The sequence below is a fragment of the Artibeus jamaicensis genome, unplaced genomic scaffold (genome assembly GCF_021234435.1).
Source record: "Artibeus jamaicensis isolate MK-2021 breed Jamaican fruit bat unplaced genomic scaffold, CSHL_Jam_final contig_685, whole genome shotgun sequence".
In the NCBI taxonomy this organism is placed as follows: Eukaryota; Metazoa; Chordata; class Mammalia; order Chiroptera; family Phyllostomidae; genus Artibeus; species Artibeus jamaicensis.
In genome coordinates, this window is record NW_026521924.1 from 17,516,179 (window position 1) to 17,537,704 (window position 21,526).

The following is a 21,526-nucleotide window of genomic DNA, read 5'->3' on the forward strand; positions in this document are numbered from 1 at the left end:
CATTTTTGTGGTAACAGTTAATAGACACGTTATTTAAAAAGTCTGAAAGAAAATGGGGGTGGGGGAGATAGAATCTGGAGATGAACACCCCAAAGCTAGTAGACTTCACATGTATCATTTTTCTTTCCAAAAACCTTGCCAAAATGGCAATAAAGGAATAAAACTAGTCTTAAACCACAAAGAACAGGAGAGGAGATTATAGCAATATGAAATTTCATACAACAGTAAAAATAATAGTACAATATTATTTTTAGTACAAAACAATAGTACAAATTTCATACAATAGTAAAAACATAAAGCAGACAGGAGAGGGATAAATGACTGAGCAATATGGAAGAAATTAGAGCTCAGGGGCCGACAGAGGAATACCAGTAAAAATTAGGCCAACTCACCCCACAGAACTTCTGAGAAATTCAGCACCTTGAAGGTACCAGATACTATGGAAGGTGGAAGTAAGGTACAAAGATGAAAATTAAGCTAAAAGTTTGTGTACAGACCAGGCAGAACCCCAGGTCTCATGTCGACTATGTGCAGCCAGGTAACCGCCCGACATATTTCATCCTTCTAACTTTCTACTCCATCCCAGAGACTACAGTACTGGAGAATGTTAACTGAAGAGGCACAGGTCTAGGGTATACTGAGCACAACAATGTGCTGAGGGGAAGCGTGGACTGAAGAGTAACGAGATTACACAAAGTCTATACATTGCAATCAGCCACCTCCTTTGCTGTTGTGCTCACAACCTCAGCAGTCGGTCACCTGAAGCCCCGACCCGATGGCAACTCCAACTCTGTTACCCTCAGGCAGGAAACTGGAGAGCTCCTCTCTGGAAACACTAAATAGTTTTAGAGAGAAAGAAAACCTGTAAATGATGACATTTAGGGACACCTCCAACAAATAGGCCAGCTCAATGCCCCGTGTCCCTACAGTGAGAATGGTCCATTAACAAGTCCTGCCCATGCAGTCTTGAATCAACATGTTAGTTCCTCATTCTTAAACATAAACAGACAACCAAAGACCACTATAAATAAGAGAAAACCCTACCACATGAAAAACGGAGCCCAAAAGAAACAGGAAAACAGAGTGGTGGGGGGATGACCAGGAAGACAAAAAGACTGTTTGGAACTGATGAGAACTGGGGGGAAAAATAACCTCAGAGAGGTAAGGAAGAATATTGTGGTGATAAAAATAATAATAGGATGCTTCAAAAAGAAAATAAAACAAATGGAGAGCAAGAAAAAACTTTAAAAAGTCCAATACCTAATAAACATTCCGAACAAGGAGACAAAACAGAAAGAATTTTAAAAACAGTATAGAAAAACCTTCTAGAACTAGTTTCTACATTGATAGGACCTATCGAGAGCCCAGTATAATGAATGAAGACCTATGTCAAGACATAGCATCATAAAATTGCAAAACACTAAGGATAAAACAAGTCCCTATGTCTTTCAGAAAAAAAATAGGCTACTACATATAATGACATCAAACTGATCAATAACAACCAGGAGGCTAGGAGACAATAAAGCAACGCCTTCAAAATTCTAAAGGAAAACTTTTTCTAATCTAGAATGCTATATTCTGCCTCAACTATTAATTTGGTGCTGACTTAGAACAAAGACATTTTTCAGACATAAAGTAACTCAAAACATATATTTAACACACCTTTTCTTTTAAAAATTATTTTATTGTTGTTTAATTACAGTTGTCTGCGTTTACTCCCCAAACATACCTTTTCTTAGAGAAGTGCTAGAGGAACTATCTCAGCAAAACAAAGGGGGAAAATCAATAAAGAAGAGAAGAAATCCAGGAAAAAGGGATACAGTGGAGGAGAATGACAAAGGTAAGTTCCACTATGATGGCTTTGCACGAGGCCCTGATAATGACCGAGACAGATTGGGGCAGGATAGAAGGTGCACAAAAAAGGTCTCCAGACACATGGACAAACCTAAAGGGTGGTAGGATCCAGGGTGGGAGGCGGGGATGAATGGGACAGGGTGGAGGAATAGTGGGGGGTAAAATGAAGACAACTGTACTTGAACAACAGTAAAAAACAAGGGGAGACTTCTGGCTAAGATGGAGGCATAGGTAGATAAACTGTGCTTCCTTGCACAACCAAAAGAAAGATGACAACAAATTTAAAAACAAAAAACAACCAGAACTGCCAGAATATCAAACTGTATGGAAGTCAGACAACCAAGGAATTAAAGAAGAAACATTTCATTCAGACTGGTAAGAGGGGCGAAGTCAGGCAGCTGGGCTGAAAGGACTTGCAGGAAGGCTGTGGCTGGTGGACCAGGCAAGGTGGCGGCTGGCGGACAGGGCGGTCCCACATTAGCATGCGGATAAACTGGGAGGAACAACTAGGGAGTGAGACAGACTCTGCAACCCAGGGTTCCAGTGTGGTGAAATAAAGCCTCAAAGCCTCTGACTGAAAAAATCTGTGAGGGTTGAGGTAGCAGGATAAACTCCCAGCCTCACAGGAGAGTGCACTGGAGAGAACCACAGGGTCCTAGAACACACACAAACAATTCCCCCTGGGAATCAGCACCAGAAGGACCCAATTTGCTTATGTGTAGCAGGGGAGGTGACTGAAAACCAGCAGAGAGCAGAGTAAGCACCAGTGTTCCCTCTTGGAACCCTCCTCCATATACAGCATCACAACTCAGCAAAGTGGGTTGCCCCACCCTGGTGAACACCTAAGGCTCTGCCCCTCATTATGTAACAGGCACGCCAAGACAAATAAAAATGGCCCAAATGAAAGAACAGATCAAAGCTCCAGAAAAAAATACAACTAAGCAACAAAGAGATAGCTAACCTATCAGATACACAGTTCAAAACACTGGTAATCAGGATGCTCACAGAATTGGTTGAATATGGTCGCAAATTAGGTGAAAAAATGAAGGCTATGCTAAGTGAAATAAAAGAAAATGTACAGAGCACCAGCAGTGACAGAAAAGAAACCAGGACTCAAATCAACAATTTGGATAAGAAGGAAAAAATAAACATTCAACCCGAACAGAATGAAGAAACAAGAACTCAAAAAAATAAGGAGAGGATTAGGAACCTCTGGAAGAACTTTAAATATTCCAACATCTGAACCACAGGGGTGCCAGAAGAAGGGGAAGGGCAAAAAATTGAAAACTTATTTGAAAACGTAATGAAGGAGAACTTTTCCAATCTAGCAAAGGAAATGCTTCCAGGAAGTCCAGGAAGCTCAGGGAGTCCCAAAGAAGTGAGATACAAGGAAGCACACACCAAGGCACATCATAATTACATTAGCCAAGAGTAAAGATAAGGAGAGAATCTTAAAAGCATCAAGAGAGAAGGAGACAGTTACCTATAAAGGGGTTCCCATTAGACTATCAGCTGATTTCTCAAAAGAGACCTTGCAGGCAAGAAGGGGCTGGAAAGAAGTATTCCCAGTCATGAAAGACAAGTACCTACATCCAAGATTATTCTATCCAGCAAAGCTATCATTTAGAATGGAAAGGCAGATAAAGTGCTTCCCAGATACAGTCAAGTTAAAGGAGTTCATTGTCACCCAGCCCTTATTATATGAAATGTTAAAGGGATTTATCTAAGAAAAAGATAAAAAAATATGAACAGTAAAACGACAACAAACTCACAGCTATTAACCACTGAACCTAAAAAAAACTAAGCAAACAACTAGAATAGGAACAGAATCACAGAAATAGAGATCACATGGAGGGTTATCAGTGGGGGAATAGGAGAGGGAGAGAAGGGGAAAGGGTATAGAGAATAAGTAGCATAAATAGTAGGTAAAAATAGACAAGAGGAGGTTAAGAATAGTATAGAAAATGTAGAAGTCAAAGAATTTACATGTACAACCCATGGACTTGAACTAAAAGCAGGAAATGTGGGTGGGAGGGGATGTGCAAAGTGGAGGGGAATAAAGGGGGAAAATGGGACAATTGTAATAGCATAATCAATAAAATATATTTAAAAAAAGAATGGTCTCCAGAAAAATAATAGAACCAATAGACTATTTGATTTTTTCAGTATTTAAAAAAAATAAGGCCCTGGTTAGAGTGTCATCCTGATACGTCAAGGTTGCAGGTTCGATTCCTGGTCAGGACACATACAAGTCAACCTAATGAGTGCATAGACAAACGGAACAATGAATCAATGTCTCTTTCTCTTTCTTTCTCCCTCTTCCTCTCTCCCTCAAATCAATAAATAAAAAACATAATATAGTTAAGCATTTGACAGATCTAACAAAGCAACGGGGAAAAACAGTGATTGGTACAAAAAGACTAAGCAAAAATAACAAGCAAACAAAAAGAAAAGAGAATTACTGACCTCAGGACAACTAATACAAGAGAAAAAAATAATCTTAGTTACTATTTTGCCTAGCAGTGAATAATACTACGGTGTCATAAAATATAGGTACCAGCTACTGATTTAATCAAAAGAGTGACAAACTCCTTGAAGAAAATGAGGTAAAGGTAAAGTGGAGATACTGGTATAAAAAAGCTAAATCTTTATTTCCCATGAGAAGGGAATAATGCCAAAAATTTATATTTCATTAAATAGCAATATGAAGTCTTATTTAGAAATATGAAGTAGCCCTGGCCAGGTAGCTCAGTTGATTAGAGCATTGTCCTGATACGCCAAGGTTACAGGTTCAATTCCCCGTCAGGGTACATACAAGAATCAACTAATGAATGCATAAATTAAGTAGAACAACAAACTGATATTTTTCTTTCTTTCTAAAATTAATAAATAAAAATTTAAAAAATATGGAAGTAAATACTAGCAAAACAAAAGTTAGAAGTAGATGATTTGAAGTTGAACTATGGGTGAGAAGAGAGAGGTGGAGGACTCCTGTCTCATTATATGCCATTAAAAAATACTTAAAAAAATAATAATGTTAACAGTAACTTTCTGAATGGTGGAATTTCAAGATGTTTTAACTAATTTTTTTCTCTTGGCTTATCTAAATTTTCTATAATAATCTAGTATTACTTGTGTGATTTTTTGGTAGTTCTTTTTTAAACTGAATTTATTAGGGTGACATTTGTTAATAAAACCATACAGGTGTCAAGTGTGAAACACTGTCACACATCACCGTGTATTGCATTGTACGCTCACCACCAGTCAAGTCTCTTTCTGCCACCATTTATCCCCCCTTTGCCCTCCCCCGCCTCCTCCACCCTCCTTTCTTCCTGGCAACCACCGTACTGTTGTCTGTGTCTGTTTAAGTGGTTTTTTGGTTTTTTTCTAACTTAATCTCTTCTACCTTTTTTACTCAGTCCCTCAACTTCCCCTGTTTTATGTATCTATGAGTCTATTTTGTTATTTTGTCTTTTTTAAGATTTCATTTATTTATTTTTAGAGAGGGGGAAGGGAGGGAGAAAAGAGGGAGAGAAATATCAATGTGTGGTTGCCTTTCATGCACCCCCAACTGGGGACCTGGCCTGCAACACAGGCATGTGCCCCAACTGGGAATCAAACTGGTGATCCTTTGGCTAACAGGCCAGGACTCAATCCACTGAGCCACACCAGCCAGGGCTGTTTGTTACTTTCTTTTGTTCTTTAGATTCCACAGTGAAATCATACAGTATTTGTCTTTCTGTGATGGGCTTATTTCACTTGGCATAATACTCTCCAGGTCCATCCATGTTGTCACAAAAGGTAAGATCTCCTTCTTTTCTTATGGCTGAGTAATGTTCCACTGTGTAACCCTACCACAGACTTTTTCATCCACTCACACTTCAGTAATTTTTTAAAAAGGTTTTTAAGTGTTGCAGTGTATTCTTTTAAAATCCACAGCATAAGTGTTACAAAACACTACACAAATCAGGGCTTTGTACTTTTGGTGAGAGCAGGGAGGGCGGTCTTACCTTTTATTGTGGCCAAAATGAAGAAAGCAATGAGGGTGTTGTTGATGGCACAGGTAGACTTGGCAACACAAGATAAGACCGTGTAGGGATTTAACAGATAGCTGGGGAAAAGCACATATATTTAGTATTAGTAATCCTGGTCAAAGGACCAGGAAGTCTTGGCCACTAGAGCTAGAAAGTTAAAAAGATTTACTAAAATCGTACTCCAGGGAAGGCAGTATCTTGGAGATGAGTTCTCCTAAGTAAAAGAGAACGGAGTGGGATTGAGGCAGTAGGTAAAAGGCACTGAACATGTACTCCCTCCCTATTCAGTGCTATGTGGTCTACTGAAAACCCTCTTATTTAATCATTACAGAGATCCTGCAAACTAGCAATAGCATTATTCCCGTTTTGCAGATGAGGAAGCTGGAACTTGGTGCTTACTTAATTAACGTGCCCAAGATTTCCCTAACTGATAAATACATTCAAAATTAGGTCCTTCCATTTTGAAAGCCTATGGTCTTTCTACTACTTCAGACTTAAAATGAAAAAAATTTTACCAATTTCCCCACAACCATATACTTTAGGAATAGTTATATCCAGAAAAGTACTTTTTATTCAGTCGGGTTCCTAAACTGTGCCACAGGCTAACAACCCCATTCGAGAGCAGCCTAGATTTAGCCCTATTGGTAGTCAAGCAGTATCCGCCCAGCTAGACCACAAGGCCAGAATATGTTATCTGCTGACTTCAACAAGCCAGTTGCCATTGGACTTCACAGAATATCTTGAACTTCCACTGGGAAGAAATTAAGCTGAAACATGGAGTCTTTTCCTGAGATGAAAAGGAATGACTGAGAAAATGAACTTGAAATGTGAGTGGGGAAATCTTACATACTCATACTGGATTATTTTTTTTTCTTTCTATCTGGCTTCCACAAAACATGAGAGGCAGCTCAAATAAGAACAGATAATAAAAATAACAGTAAAATAAAAATAGAAGTAAAGAATCAAGACCAGGGAAAACATAAATGAAAAAAGAAAGCAAAGGCCAGGGAGAGAAGACCCATGGGTCCTCTACGGCACTGTAATAATCAGCTTCAAATCTGGCTCTGTGTTTCCTGGCAGACAAAGTGAAAAGAGAGACCAGTTACATAATTCTGATTATCAGATAGGAAGAAACATAACAGTGTCTCAGGGAGATTGTAATTATTATTTAAAAATAAAGACCTTAAATCTAATACCTCCCAGGGCTGTAAGATTAGCAGTTCTAAAGACAAAGGCCTAGAAATAGTTGGTGGGTTTTTTTCCCCCAGCAATTACAGATAGGTTTACTACACAACCTTTAAAGAAATGGCTGCTGCTATTACAAGGCTACCCTCAGGAGACATATTAGTCCATAAGGGATTCATAATGTTGTTAAACCTCTGGTTCTATTAAGTAGTTCGCACCAATATTTCTGAAATACAGAGATGTGAATTGACACCTCAAAACCGGAGGGGGGGATGCATTTCTAAGTAGAAGGTGATGTTCAAGAAGCAGCTACACAGCCAACTGTCTTGAACACTGAACAGGAGATTCACATACAAAGCAGAGGGTTGAATAACCTGTCCTCATAAGGCCCCTTCAATTCTAAAGTTCTAAGGTCATGTTTCTGCATGAGGAAACTTGTCCATCTTGTTTACTATATATTCCTAAAACTAGTGCATTATTAATATTCAATATTATTACTATTAGTTGACTATTATATCTCAAGAACATGAATGGGAATAACCTGAAAGAATTAAGCCTACTGGCTGCACTGAGCACTCCTAGAGAATTCTTTTGCAGAGCCTCAGTAAGTTCCACTCTTCCCTTTTGGTTATCCATCTGGGCATATGGCATGGGTCCCTTTGGAACTCTACCTCTGTTTTCTGAACTGCAAATCCAGGACTATATTATACATAAAGGATAGAAGCTACTCAAAACAACCAACACATAAAGATCAGAATTTATTCAACCTATATATCACAACTGAAGAACTCTTTCTTTCTTTTCTGAAGAAACAAACAGTGGTTATAAGTAGGCTGCAGCCCAGATCAGCATCGAGTGAAAAAGCATTTGTGAAGGGCTGATTGTGCATGTCCCTGTGTGAGGCTTTGTCCCAACAGAGACAGAATGGCTCTGTCTCTTTTGTTGGCCAGAACCCCAGTTGTGCAACAGAACTACAGCAAATACTTAATGACTAAGACTGCAAACCTCCAAAAATACAACAAACAACATGAGAAAGCCTCATCAGATTTTCCTCGCACTTGTTGGCACTGAGCCATGTTCTGTCAGGGAATACTTACAACAGGGCCACTTTCAGAGGGATGTAATGCATTTCCATAGGCGTTCGGATGAGTTCGGCCACATCTGGGGCGTATTGGTCTAGTTCAAGAAGGAGTTTCTGCTTTTTAAACTGGGGGGAGGGGGGAGACAAAGCACATGAAACAAATTACTTCCCACTGCTTTTAGGATGAAGATGAAAGTCTTTCCATGACCCACATGGCCCTCCCTCTCCAGGCTCATCACACACTCGCTCCCCCTACTTCTCACTTTCTGGGTTCAAACACCATGAACATGCCACACCCCCTCTTGCTCCCAAGCCTGAACATTTAACCTGGAACAACCTCTTCTTCTTTCCCTAGTGAACTCCCTCTCACGCAGCCTTTAGATCTCAGTAGAATAATCACTTCCTCAGGAAGGCGCATTCACTCCCCCACCCTGACTAGGTAAAATCTCCCCGTCATACACATTTTTTACAGCACTGTTCAGTTATAACTTTTTTGTTATCCTAATAACTTTTTTTATTTTTTAAGTTACAACAGGTTCACAGCATGTATTATTCTTTACATATTTTTATGTATCTTAGTTACTTTTTTAAAATTTTATTTACTTATTTTTCAAGTACAGTTTTCTGTCTATTTCTCCCATCCCAGCCCAACCAGCCCTGTGCTCCCCACCTCCCTCCCATTTCCACCCCTCTTAGTTCTTGTCCTTGTGTCCTTCACACTTGTCCCTCCAAATCCCTCCCCTTTTTTCCCCTTAAATTCCCTCCCCTCCCCCCTCTGGTCAGTCCCCCTATTTTCTATTTCAGTGTCTTTTGTTTTTATTTTGCTTGCTTGTTTGTTTTGTTGTTTAGCTTCCTGTTAAAGGTGAGATCATATGGTCTTTCAACACCTGGCCTATTTCACTCAGCATAATGCTTTCCAGTTCCATCCATGTTGTTGCAAAGGGTAGTAGCTCCTTCTTTCTCTCTATTGCATAGAATTCCATTGTGTATATGTACCACAATTTTTTGATCCATTCTTAGGTATTTAATAATGTAAATTTTCTCAAGTTAAAAAAAGAGCTTCAGGAGCCATCTTTTTGGGTTTTTAAGAATTTTTTTTTAAGATTTCATTTATTTATTTTTAGAGAGGGGAAGAGAGGGAGAAAGAGAGGGAGAGAAACATCAGTGTGTGGTTGCTTCTCACATGCCCCCTACTGGGGACCTGGCCCGAAACCCAGGCATGTGCCCTGACTAGGAATCTAACTGTGACTGTTTGGTTTGCAGTCCAGCACTCAATCTACTGAGCCACACCAGCCAGGGTAAGAGCCATCTTTCGAAAGAAAATCAAAGGGTCATCCCAGGAAAACCCCAGGTTTCTTCCAGGGTTTAAGGTAGAGGTGTAATCAGAAAAACCTGAACAAACTTTGAAAACCTCTCTTTAATCATTTCTGAGAGTCCAAGTGAAGTGGTGGGAATTATCATCAGTAAGATTTATGCTGCCATTCACAGCTGGGGTTATTTAATTAAAAGAACAAAATTTAAACTAAGGTGCTTCTACCAGAGAGAAGGTGGCTGGCTCAGCAAACAGAGGACAGCTGCAGCAGCAGTGGCAGAAGGACAGAGGCCCCACTAGTTAAGGATTCTGGAGTTCTATTGCACAAAGAAGGCCACCTGAAGGGAGTGAGGTCCACAAAGAAGGCTGTTAACAGGACACAAGGGGGTTGTATAGGAGCAGCCAGAGACAGGGGGAAGTGTAGACCGGTTCCCCAGGCAGGAAGCTAGCCAGCAGGACTACAGAGATGGAGGCGGCTAAACAGGGAAAAGTAGACTCTGAGCAGAGGTGACAATGTGCCAACAATGAAAGCAAAGTAATTCCTTGTAACCCCAATCTTCCAAAATACTTTAAAATAGAAAGATTTTATGATAGGAGAGTCTCCAGGAGAGAAGAGTGTCAGGCCAGCAGTCCCAGATTCTTTGGTGCCTCGGTTTTTGTCCCCCTCAGTATCACCAACACAGCTGCCATTATGCCTGGGGCTTATCGGCTCAATATTGACTCAGCACCCCTAAGCAAAGACAAAATTTCTTTTACAAATCCTCACTGCATCCAGTTGGAGACAGGAAAGTGTCTAAAATTCTAAGGAAAATTAGATACACACAAAGAAAATATCAGAAATGTAAAAATAAATGAGATTAAGGAGTGCAATTTAAAACCTAAAGGTAAATATTTCTAGCTATACTCACCAGCCTTGACAATGATGAGACTTAAAACTACCACAAGAGAGGTGAAAAGTGACCTAAAGGGTAATTACCTAAATCTGTTGCCTCTGTGACCATTAATCAGCTTGTACACAGATGCTTGTGCTATTTCAGTAGAAAATTTTTAATTAAAAAGAATCTCCAGGTGGAGCCTTCTTCCTTTCTCTCCTTATCTACTCCCCCATGTAGCCCTTTCCTGTTCCTTGCAAGATTTGATTTTGCAAGGACATAATTTCCCTTCTTCAAATAAGGAGCTTTTTTCTAATCATCAAAGCTGTGCCTAAATCCTTTTGCATCCCAAAACCTATGGTGAGGGTGGGAGGGGGATGAATACTCCACCCCCTGCTGCATTTCCAACTGTTAGCCTCAGCATGTTCCAAATTCAAGAGCCTATCCTCCAAATTCACAGTGCTCTAACCACATTAAGGTTTTCATCACTCTCTACCAAATCACATGCAGCTTTTCCACATGAATTCTGAGTTCCAAACAGGAAGCACATCTCAGCAAAGGACAACTAGACTAATGCTACTTTTGTCAAGTAAGGTAGATGTAAAATGCCACGAGAATTAACTGGTCACAATCAATCAGCACTCATGTTCACAGGCTAACAGCTGGAGATGGGGAGGGGATGGAGTCCCCCATTTCTGCATCACATTTCTGGGAGGTACCCTGAGTATAGACACATCTACACTATCAGGGATTAAAGCCTCAGATCCCAGCAAGATTAAAATGCTTCCAGATTATATGATATGGGCCCATTTTGAAAAAGTGGGAAAGATTTGAAGGAAGGCATGTTCTGATATTCTACCCGAACAAACAACAGTTTATTAACATCATCAAAACCTGCCATTTAGAATGAGTTAATTTTTAAATTGATTTCAGAGAGAGAAGAGAGAAAGACAGAGATGAACACAGCTTTGTTGTTCCACTTATTTATACGTTCATTAGTTAATTGTTGTATGTACCCCACCTACGGATCGAACCCACATGCTTGGTTTGGCGTATTGGGACGACGTTCTAACCAACTGAACTACTGGACCAGGGCTTAGAATGAGTTAATTTCTGGCACAGCGTAAGTGAAACTCTTATTCTGACAAGAAACCAAATGTTCCAATAGGCTAAATTCTGAGTGTGGAGAAACGAAACTATTCCAAATTTTAACTCCGTGTCAGTGATAACAGACGGTCTCAGCGTGCTAAAAAAACAAGGTATCGCCAACAGCTCACTTGGTTTTTGTCTCCTTCTTTAAACCACACAAAGAAAGAAATCCGAGAATCTCTATGTGTGTTCATATAAACTCAGAAATAACTATAAAATCAATTAAAGTTATTTGTGCTCTAAATTAAAGGATGTCTCTCCTGTTGACACCAAAGTCTGACTTTAAGAAACTAACTGAAACTTAGTTTCTTTACTTCTCCATAAGGTTCTCCCCTGCATTAAAAACTGTTTTAATTTATTAAAATATGTGTGGTGTTTTTATGAAAGTTGAACAGAAACAAAAGGAATATGCATGACGTTAGCATCTGTAGCCAACTTTCATTACAACACATCTCGGTTTTATATTTCGGTTGAAATCATCTGGTTTATTTTTTTTTAAATACTCACCCGATGATATGTTTATTGATTTTAGAGAAAGAATAGGGGAGGGAGGGAAAGATCAATCGGTTGCCTCCCATATGCACTTTCACTGGGAATCCAACCTGCAACCTTTCGGTGTATGGGACAGCGCTCCAACCAACTGAACCACCTGGCCAAGAGCTGACTGTGCTCTTAAATGAAAGCTACCAACCCTCCCTTAGATATTCATATATACCCCATATATACCACATAGACATATGCATACATATATGCATACAAACACACACACAGGTGGATAAAGACTTTTTCTATTTTTTCTCTAGTCTGTTTCATTAAAAAATTTCAAACTACAGAAAATTTGAAAAAATTCAGTTAAACACCTAGGTCCACCAACTGTTAACGTTTTGTAACATTTCCTTTAGCTCTCTCTACACACACAAACATGCACAAATTTTTGTCTAAACCATTTGGAAGTTGTGGATATCATGACCCTTCACCCCTTAGTATTTTAGCTTGTAACCTCGAAGAACAAAGATTATGGTTTACATAGACAATTTCTCTTGGAGAGGAAAACAGCCACTGCTAATTTATCTCTGAATTCCTCTGCTTATGAATTTCATACCTAGTTATATATCATCTCTGACCTTCCAGGGAATCCTGTTAAAGCTTTTCACCTCTAAATTTTCTTCTCGAAGATGGAGGCATAGGTGGAGACACGGTGCCTTCTCACACAACCAAGTTTAGAGACAACTAAATATTAGCAACAGAAAACACAGCCAGAACACAGAAAATTGAACTTTTCGGAAGTCTGTTAACAACAAATTCTTCAGCCTGACTGGTAAGGGGCGAAACCAGCAGCTGGCGGAGCCGGGTTGCACAGGAAAACTCGGTCAGACGGACTCAGGCACGCGGAACTCAGGCGCAGGGTTGGACCTAGTGAGAGACCCAGCGAGTGACCAAGCAAGCGACCGCGGGGAAACAGCAAGGGAGCAGGGCTGCAGGTTGACTGTGGTCACGCATTTGTGTATGGATAGACAAGCAAGGGAGTGGGAGATTGGACTGGGACCCAGCAGGTCCCCGCGGCAAGCAGCAGGGAGGGCGCCGCCATTTCCCTGCTCTGACCCCACCTCCACATGCAGCGTCATAACCCAGAGACTCTGAGTGGCCCTGCCCTGGTGAACCACCTTAGGCTCTGCTCATCACCCAACGGCTCAAAACAGCAGAGGGTGCGGCCTTTCCCCGCTCTGACCACACCCCCACATACAGCGTCACAACCCAGCGACCTGGGAGTCCAAACCTCCGCTCCTCACACTTAAAGGGCCCGAACAGACCAAAAATGGCTCAAGAAGATCTCAAAGCCCCAGAGCCTATAAATCTAAGCGATGAAGAAATAGCAAAACTCTCAGATGCACAGTTTAAAACACTGGTGATCAGGATCCTCACAGAACTGGTTGATTATAGCCACAAATTAGAGAAACATATGAAGGCGAAACTAATTGAAATTAATGGAATTGCACAGGAAACCAACAGCGATGAAAAGGAAACTGGGACTCAAATCAATGGAGTGGACCAGAAGAAAGCAAATAATGGCCAAACAGAAGAGTCAAGAAGCAAGAATTCAAAAAAATGAGGAGAGACTTAGGAACCTCCAGGACATCTTTAAACACTCCAAAATCCAAATTATAGGGGTACTAGAAGGGGGAAAGGAACAGCCACCAGTGGAAAACTTATTTGAACAAATAATAAAGGAGAATTTCCCCAATCTGACAAAGGAAATAGACTTCCAGGAAATCCAGGAAGCTCAGAGAGTCCCAAAGAAGTTGGACCCAAGAAGGAACACGCCAAGGCACATCATCATTACATTACCCAAAATTAAAATGAAGGAGAGAATCCTAGAAGCAGCAAGAGCTAAGGGGACAGTCACCTACAAAGGAGTCCCCATCAGACTGTCAGCAGATTTCTCAAAAGAGACCTTACAGGCAAGAAGGGGCTGGAAAGAGGTATTCCAAGTCATGAAATCCAAAAACCTACAACCAAGATTGCTCTATCCAGCAAAACTTTCATTTAGAATAGAAGGACAGATAAGGTGCTTCTCAGATAAGATCAAATTCAAGGAGTTCATCATCACCAAGCCCTTATTATATGAAATGTTAAAGGGACTTATCTAAGAAAAAGAAGTTAAAGAAACATGAACAGTGAAAGGACAACAAACTCACAGTTATTAACAACCATACCTAAAACAAAAGCAAACTAAAAGGACAGCTAGATCAGGAGTGGAAACATAGAAATGAAGATCTCATGGAGGGTTAGCAACAGGGGAGTGGGAGGAGGAGAAGGGGGGAGAAGGTACAGAAAATAAGTAGCATAGACAGTAGATAGAAAATAGATGGGGGGCAAGAATAGCATGGGAAATATAGAATCTAAAGAACTTGAGACACATGGTCATAAACTAAAGGGGGGGTAATGGGGACGGGGAGGTAGGGTGGAGGGGAATGAAGGGGGGGAATAAAACAACTGTAATGGCATAATCAATAAAAAATAAATAAAAATAAATTTTCTTCTCCACCTTTTCCAAGTATAATTCATATGTAACATTGTATAAGTTTAAGGCATACAAGGCAATGATTTGATATTTATATATGTATGTGGTGAGCAAAAGTAGGTTTATAGTTCTGAGTACAAGAGTTTGTTCTTTTTTAATATTATCAATTATGCTATTTCAGTTGTCCTAATTATCCCCCTTAACCTCCCACCATCCAATACCCTTCATTCCCTCAGGCAATCCCCTCCCTTAGTTCATGTCCATGGGTCATGCACATGAGTTCTTTAGCTACTCTATCTCCTATACTGTTCTTAACATCCCCCTGTCTATTCTGCACCTACCAATTTGTACTTCTTAATCCCTGCACCTTTTCCCCCATTCTTCCCTTTCCCTGTCCCTACTGATAATCCTCCAAATGATCTCCATATCTATGATTCTGTTCCTGTTCTGCTTGTTTGCTTAGTTTATTTTTTGGATTCAGTCACTGATAGTTGTGAATTTATTGCCATTTTAATGTCCGTGGTTTTGATCATCTTCTTTTTCTTAAATAAATCCCCTTAACATTTCATATAATAATAGTTTGGTGGTGAACCCTTTAGCTTTAGATTTATTTAAATTTAGATTTATTTATTTAAAGTGTCCCCCAGAAAGGGGACACTTTATCTGCCCTTCATTTCTAAATGATAACTTTGTTGGGTAGAGTAAACTAGGTTGTAGGTACCTACTTTTCATCACTTTGAATACTTCTTGCCAATCCCCTCTAGCTTGAAAAGTTTCTTTTGGAAAATCCAGTGATAGTCTCATGGGAACTCCCCTGTAGGCAACTCTCTGCTTTTCTCTTGCTGCTTTTAAGATTCTCTCTTTACCTTTAACCTTTGGCATTTTAATTATGATGTGTCTTAGTGTGGTCCTCTTTAGTCCATCTTGTTTAAGACTCTCTCTGCCTCCTGGACTTGTATGTCTATTTCCTTCACCAAATTAGGGAAATTTTCTTTATTTTTCCAAACAAGTTTTCAATTTCTTGCCCTTCCTCTTCTCCTTCCAGCATCCCTATGATTTGAATGTTGGTACATTTGAAGATGTCCCAGAGGCTGCTTAGCCTATCCTTGTTTTTTAAGGTTCTTTTTTTATTTCTTGCTTTTCTGATTGAATGTTTTCTTCTTCTTTATGTTCCAAATCATTGCTTTGATCCTTGGCTTCATCCACTCTGCTGTTGGCTCCCTGTAAATTTTTCTTAATTTCACTTAGTGCACTTTCATTTCTGCCTGGGTCTTTTTCATGCTGTTGAAGTATCCAATGAGTTTCTTGAGCATTCTGATAACCAGTGTCTTGAACTCTGCATCTGTTAGATTGCTTATCTTCATTTTGTTTAGTTCTTTTTCTGGAGTTTTGTTCTGTGCCTTTATTTAGACTGTATTTCTTTGTCCCCTCATTTTGGCAGCTTCCCTGTGTTTGTTTCTATGTATTAGGTAGAGCCGCCTTGACTTCCTGTCTTAGTAGTGTGGCCTATTGTAAAAAAGTGCACTGGTAAGTTGCATGGGGCAGAGCCTTAATTAGCTGGGCGGGGCAACCCATGAGAACCAGGTTGATGAAGTCTCCCATATGGTCCCACTGCTCTGTGATTCTGTGTAGGCAAGGGCACAGAAAGGGGACAATGCTGCTGCCTAGCCTCTGGAATTTTATCTGGGAGGAACTACCCCCGGCACTTGCTCTAATACCAGACACTTCAATTTATCCCCATATGCCACTGGTGCCCTTATACCTGTTGCCCCCATGCTAGAGCCCAGAGGAGGTGAATCTGCATAAGTCCTAAGTCCACTGCAGGCCCTTTAAGAGGAGACTCCTGAGAATCATGCAAATTCTTCTGCTGCCCCAAAGCCCACTGTTTTTTCACAGTTAGAAGTTATGGGGACTTACCTTCCTGGCACTGGAACCCTGGGCTAGGTGGTCTGGTGTGGGGCCATTGCTCCCAGGTATCCCTCCCGATTTTTATCCACCACATGTGGGTGTGGGACCCTCCATACAGCATCTCGGCATCTCAGCGTCTCTGTGCCTCTCTGTGCATCTCCACCCCTCCTACCTGTCTGGTTAAATGTGACTTATTGAATTCCTTGGTTATCAGACTTCCATACATCTCGATTTTCTGATGATTCTAGGTAATAATTGTTTTGCAGTCTAGTTGTACTTTTTGCTGTGGTTATACAAGAAGTTGAGCCACGTTTACCTACGCCGCCATCTTGACTGGGAGTCTCAGAGTTTATTTTTATATTATTACTTATTAAGTGTTCTATTATTTTCCATATGAACAACTATAAACCTACTTTTTCCCACTCCTGTATATTGCAAAGTGATTTCCACAATAAGCTTAGTTAACACATCCACCACCTCATTAACATTCTTTTCTTTGTGTGATGAGAGCATTTAAGATCTTTCTCTTAGCAGCTTTCGAACATATGATACAGTATCATTAACTAGTATCTCTATGCTATATGTACATTAGATTCCCTAGAAGTTACTAATTTTTTAACTAAAAGTTCATACCCTTTGACCAATATTCCCCCTTTCCCCACTGCCAGCCAACTACCAATCTACTCTTCTACAGGTTTGACTTTTTAGATTCCACATACAAGTGAAATAATACAGTATCTGCCTCTCTCTGTTTGACTTATTTCACTTAGCATCCACACTCACAAATGCTCCAAGATGTATACTCTCTGCTCTTAGTGATACTAAATCCCTAAAATGTTGTTCTTAATGCTTTAGAGGAGGAATTAAGAAGCCTTTGAGCACTGATAACAACTATGGACTCTCTACATGAAAAAAAAAAAGATATATGCACATACACACATATAATTTTTCATACCATCTCAAGGGTTTTATAGACCTAATAATGGACCCCAAGTAAAGAAACCTCTCAAGTCTAGATATTCTAACAGTCTCTTTTTGATATCTAAAATTCTAGAATTCACCAGCTTTATGTGATGACCAATGCCACAGAAAGGCAGACTGCTATTTCTGGTTCTATTACTTGGTAACAGATGTGAAAATGAATCACAAACAGACATCACCAATGGGATGCAGCCTTCTCTCACCCCAGTCCAAATCTTCTCAGTGGCTTCCAGCCAATCAAGGAGGACTACAGCCAATTTTTTAAATAACTACATGGGGAGTACGTACACATGGTTAATCTGTTAACTCTCTCGGAACCAAGAAAAATGAAAATGGTCCCACTATACAATTCCCCTTGGCTATTACGTATAGGTTAAAACTAGTTTACATCAACACTTTCAACAGGAGTTTAATATGTGTCAAGTTTTCCAATTAAGATTGCTCTCTGCAAGGAAACAGAAACTACACTGGAAATCCAATTTTACCTTGGAAACACATAACAATGAGTTAAAAGCTATACTAATTTTCTTCCATAAAAATTAAAAAATGGTGAAAGAAATGGAAGATTTTTAAGGGTTCTCATTAATATAATTGTAGTTCAATTCCATTTGCTGAAAAAAGCCTGAATTGACACAGGTAAAGGATTATTAATCTACAAAGATTAAGCAACCCTTTCTCTATCTATTAGTAAAGCTGTCTTATTTGTTTGGGTTTGGCCATTCTGGGGCTGGCTGAATGAGCCAGAAGCTTCAATCCCACTTCTTAGCATTTTAAAACAGTTGAATACAGCCCTGGCTGGTGTGGCTCAGTGGACTGAGGGCTGGACTGCGAACCAAATGGTCACCAGTTCGATTCCCAGTCAGGGCACGTGCCTGGGTTGCAGGCCAGGTCCCCAGTGTGAGGTGAGTGAGAGGCAACCACACATCATTGTTTCTCTCCATCTCTTCCTCCCTCCCTTCCCCCTGCTCTAAAAATAAATAAATAAAATCTTTTTAAAAGCCCCAAACAGTTGGATCCTTAAGCACATGCGTGATCTTTGGTTCTTTATAATAAGAGACCAACGTGCTCCAAATTCACCAGTTTTTTTCCACTCACTGACTACTCACCACAACTTTATTGAAGTCCTGGATTGCAAAATACAGGGCAATGGCAGTGAGTGCATCAGTTATCTGTCAAGAAAAAGAGAAATAACAGGAAATGAACCCAATTAGCGTTGGAGTAATGGAATGCTGCCAGGGCCTGAAGTTTCTGGATGGTGGTAGACTATCAGTACTGACCTCTTACAGTCAGACAGAACCTCAGCCCTCCCTTTGAGTACCCAAAGACAAAGTCTCTTCAGGGAGGTAAGACTGGAAAATCTGCTCTGTAACTGCAAGTTACTAAGTTTTCTGTAAAGTGGGAAAAATACCCACTGCTTTATAGGCCTAATGTATGTCAAATGCCAGCACATAGTAAGTACTCAATAAATGGTAGCCATTATAATAACTGAAGAAGAACCCAGAGGACCTTCTACTTTACCCAGATTTCCAACCCTAGATTAGGCAAGTGTTCCAAATTACTATGCTCTCAAAAGACAGCATAGTATTGTCTCAAATTCCTGTCCCTGAAAGTCTCATTAGGCCTCTGTTACTGCCACAGAATCTCGTGGCAGAATGATCAACACTGGCATCACAATTAAGGCCAATCATAGAATCTTGGAGCTGGAGAAATCAAGGCTACATTGTTCACCTATCAAAGTTTAAAAGTATGACTTTGGAAGTGGTCAGATGTCATAAACTCCTCTTCATACTTCCATAATACAGTTGACCTTTGAACAGTCTGGGTTTGAACTCTGCAGGTCAACTTATACACAGATATTTTTCAGTAAATACCTGTGCTGTCAGCCATCCAGGGTTGGAAATGCAAGCATGTGGAGGGCCAACTGCATACAATGATTGGTGCCATTTTATACAGGGGACTCGGGCATCCAAGGATTTTTGGTATCTATGGAAGGGGCAGGGAAGAGGTGTCCTGAAACCAATGCCCTTAAATGCCGAGGGACAACTTAAGTTTGCGGGGAGTAAAAAGTTGTATCATATGCTTATCTTCAACTGTGTGGGGTGGGAGCGACAAGGCTGGCACCCCTAGTCTCTGGCATTGTTCAAGGATCAATTGTACCGTGACAGTTCTAGGAATTCAAATTAAAAATAGGTTTTTGCTTTTATACTCTAAGAAACTCCTAAATTCCTAAAATAGATTTTTCTTAAAAAAAAATTAAAGACAATAAAATTAAAAATGTATACACATTGATTTTATGTGGAAGTTTGCTTACCATAAATACCAATTCAGCATAGTCAATCAGGAAATGAAAGAGGTATATTATTAATGGAGTCTGCAGGAGAAAAACAAACAGGCAAATTAAACCTTACTATTATCTGTTTCCATAGTAGGGGGTAGGGTTAGAAGCTATTCTGCCAGCAACAATTTCCTTCCCAGAATACTGTTCTATGCCAGTTGGCCAGTATACATGAGGGAGAATAATTTTGTATAACTCGATCATTTGGTGCCACTGGGAGTGTCTGCTAATTGAATAAAGGGAAAAACAAAATTCAGCAAGTTAAGTATCTGTTTAAGAATTGTTCACATACTAAAGGTCTAAAGTGAACTTTAGTTCTAAGATATATATAATAATAGCCAAGGGGAACTATATATAAGATATATATAATAATAGCCAAGGGGAGCTAAAGGGTTCATCACAAGCTATTATTATATGAAATGTTAAGGGGATTTATTTAAGAAAAAGAAGATGATCAAAACTACGGACATTAAAATGGCAATAAATTCACAACTATCAGTGACTGAATCCAAAATTGCTGAACTCATAAAATAAATTGGGAAATGTTTTTTCCTCTCTTCGTTTCTTTGAGATGTTTTATAGGATTGGTGTTATTTCTTTCCAAAGAGTTGGGAAAATTCATTCGCCATGAAGCCATCTCAACCTGAGTTTTCCTTAAGAGAAGATTTTAAAGTAGTCAATTTATTTACTTAAAAATATTCAATTTATTTACTTACTTGTTTATTTATTTATTTATTTATTCGAGAGAGAGAGAGAGAGAAACATCGATTTGTTGTTCCACTTACTTATGCATCATTGGTTGTTTCTTGTATATGTGCTTTTGGAAGATCGAACTTGCAACCTTGGTGTATTGGAATGATGCTCTATCCACCTGAGCTACCTAGCCATGGCCCAGATTCAATTTCTTTCACAGATAAAAAATATTCAAATAGTGTTAGGTGAGGTAAATTGTGGTTTTCTAGGAATCCGTCCAATTCATCTAAATTTTCAAATTTCTTGGCAATAACTTATTCTTAATATTTTACTTTTTAGTATCTGTAAGAACTATAGTGATGTTGCTTTTCATTCCTGATATTAGTAATTTGTACATTCTCTTTCAGATATTAAATTTTAGCAAAGATTTTTTAAAAGATTTAATTAATTTATTTTTAGAGAGAGGGGAAGGGAAGGAGAAAGAGAGGGAGAGAAACATCAGTTGGTTGCCTCTCACACCCACAACCAGAGACCTGGCCAGCAACCCAAGCATGTGCCCTGACTGGGAATCGAACTGGCAACCCTTTGGTTCTCAGGTCAGCACACAATCCACTGAGCTACACCAGCTAGGGCATTGACAAAGATTTCTTAACTTTATTAGTGTTTCAAAGAACCAACTTTGGGTTTGCTGATTATTATTCTTTGGTTTCTATTTCATCAATTTCTGAACTTCACAGTATAATATACAATTTTTCCTTCAACCTATTCTAGGATAATTGCTTCTTCTCTTTCTATTGACACGTAGATCATTTTCAGAATTTCTTCTGCCCTAATAAGTTCATTTTAAGGCAATATATTTTCCTTATAAATAGATAAATAACTGTAGCTTCAGCTGCATCACAAGTTTTGATAGTTGGTTTTCAAAACCATTCTGTTCAAAATTTTCTAATTTTGATGAGATTCTTTTTTGAAAGTACTTTATTATTTTAATTGATTTTAGAGAGAGGAAGGAGAGAAAGAAAGGGAAACATTAATCTGTTGTTTCACTTATTAATCCATTCATTAGTTAAACGACTACATTTAACCTGAGAACATGCTAA

The 21,526-nt window shown here is 39.5% G+C and overlaps 1 protein-coding gene across 3 annotated transcripts in view; it reads right to left on the reverse strand.

Moving 5' to 3' along the window:
- Positions 1 to 21,526, reverse strand: part of PIGU (phosphatidylinositol glycan anchor biosynthesis class U) — a 96,245-nt gene that overhangs the window by 57,811 nt on the left and 16,908 nt on the right. For all 3 annotated transcript variants that reach the window (XM_053671137.1, XM_037164450.2, XM_037164451.2), the window contains exons 3-6: positions 19,710 to 19,769; positions 18,505 to 18,567; positions 8,171 to 8,280; positions 5,865 to 5,965 (exon numbers count right to left, since the gene is read on the reverse strand). In XM_053671137.1, coding sequence (XP_053527112.1) covers positions 5,865 to 5,965; positions 8,171 to 8,280; positions 18,505 to 18,567; positions 19,710 to 19,769 — 334 coding nt within the window. The remainder of the gene's footprint in view (positions 1 to 5,864; positions 5,966 to 8,170; positions 8,281 to 18,504; positions 18,568 to 19,709; positions 19,770 to 21,526) is intronic.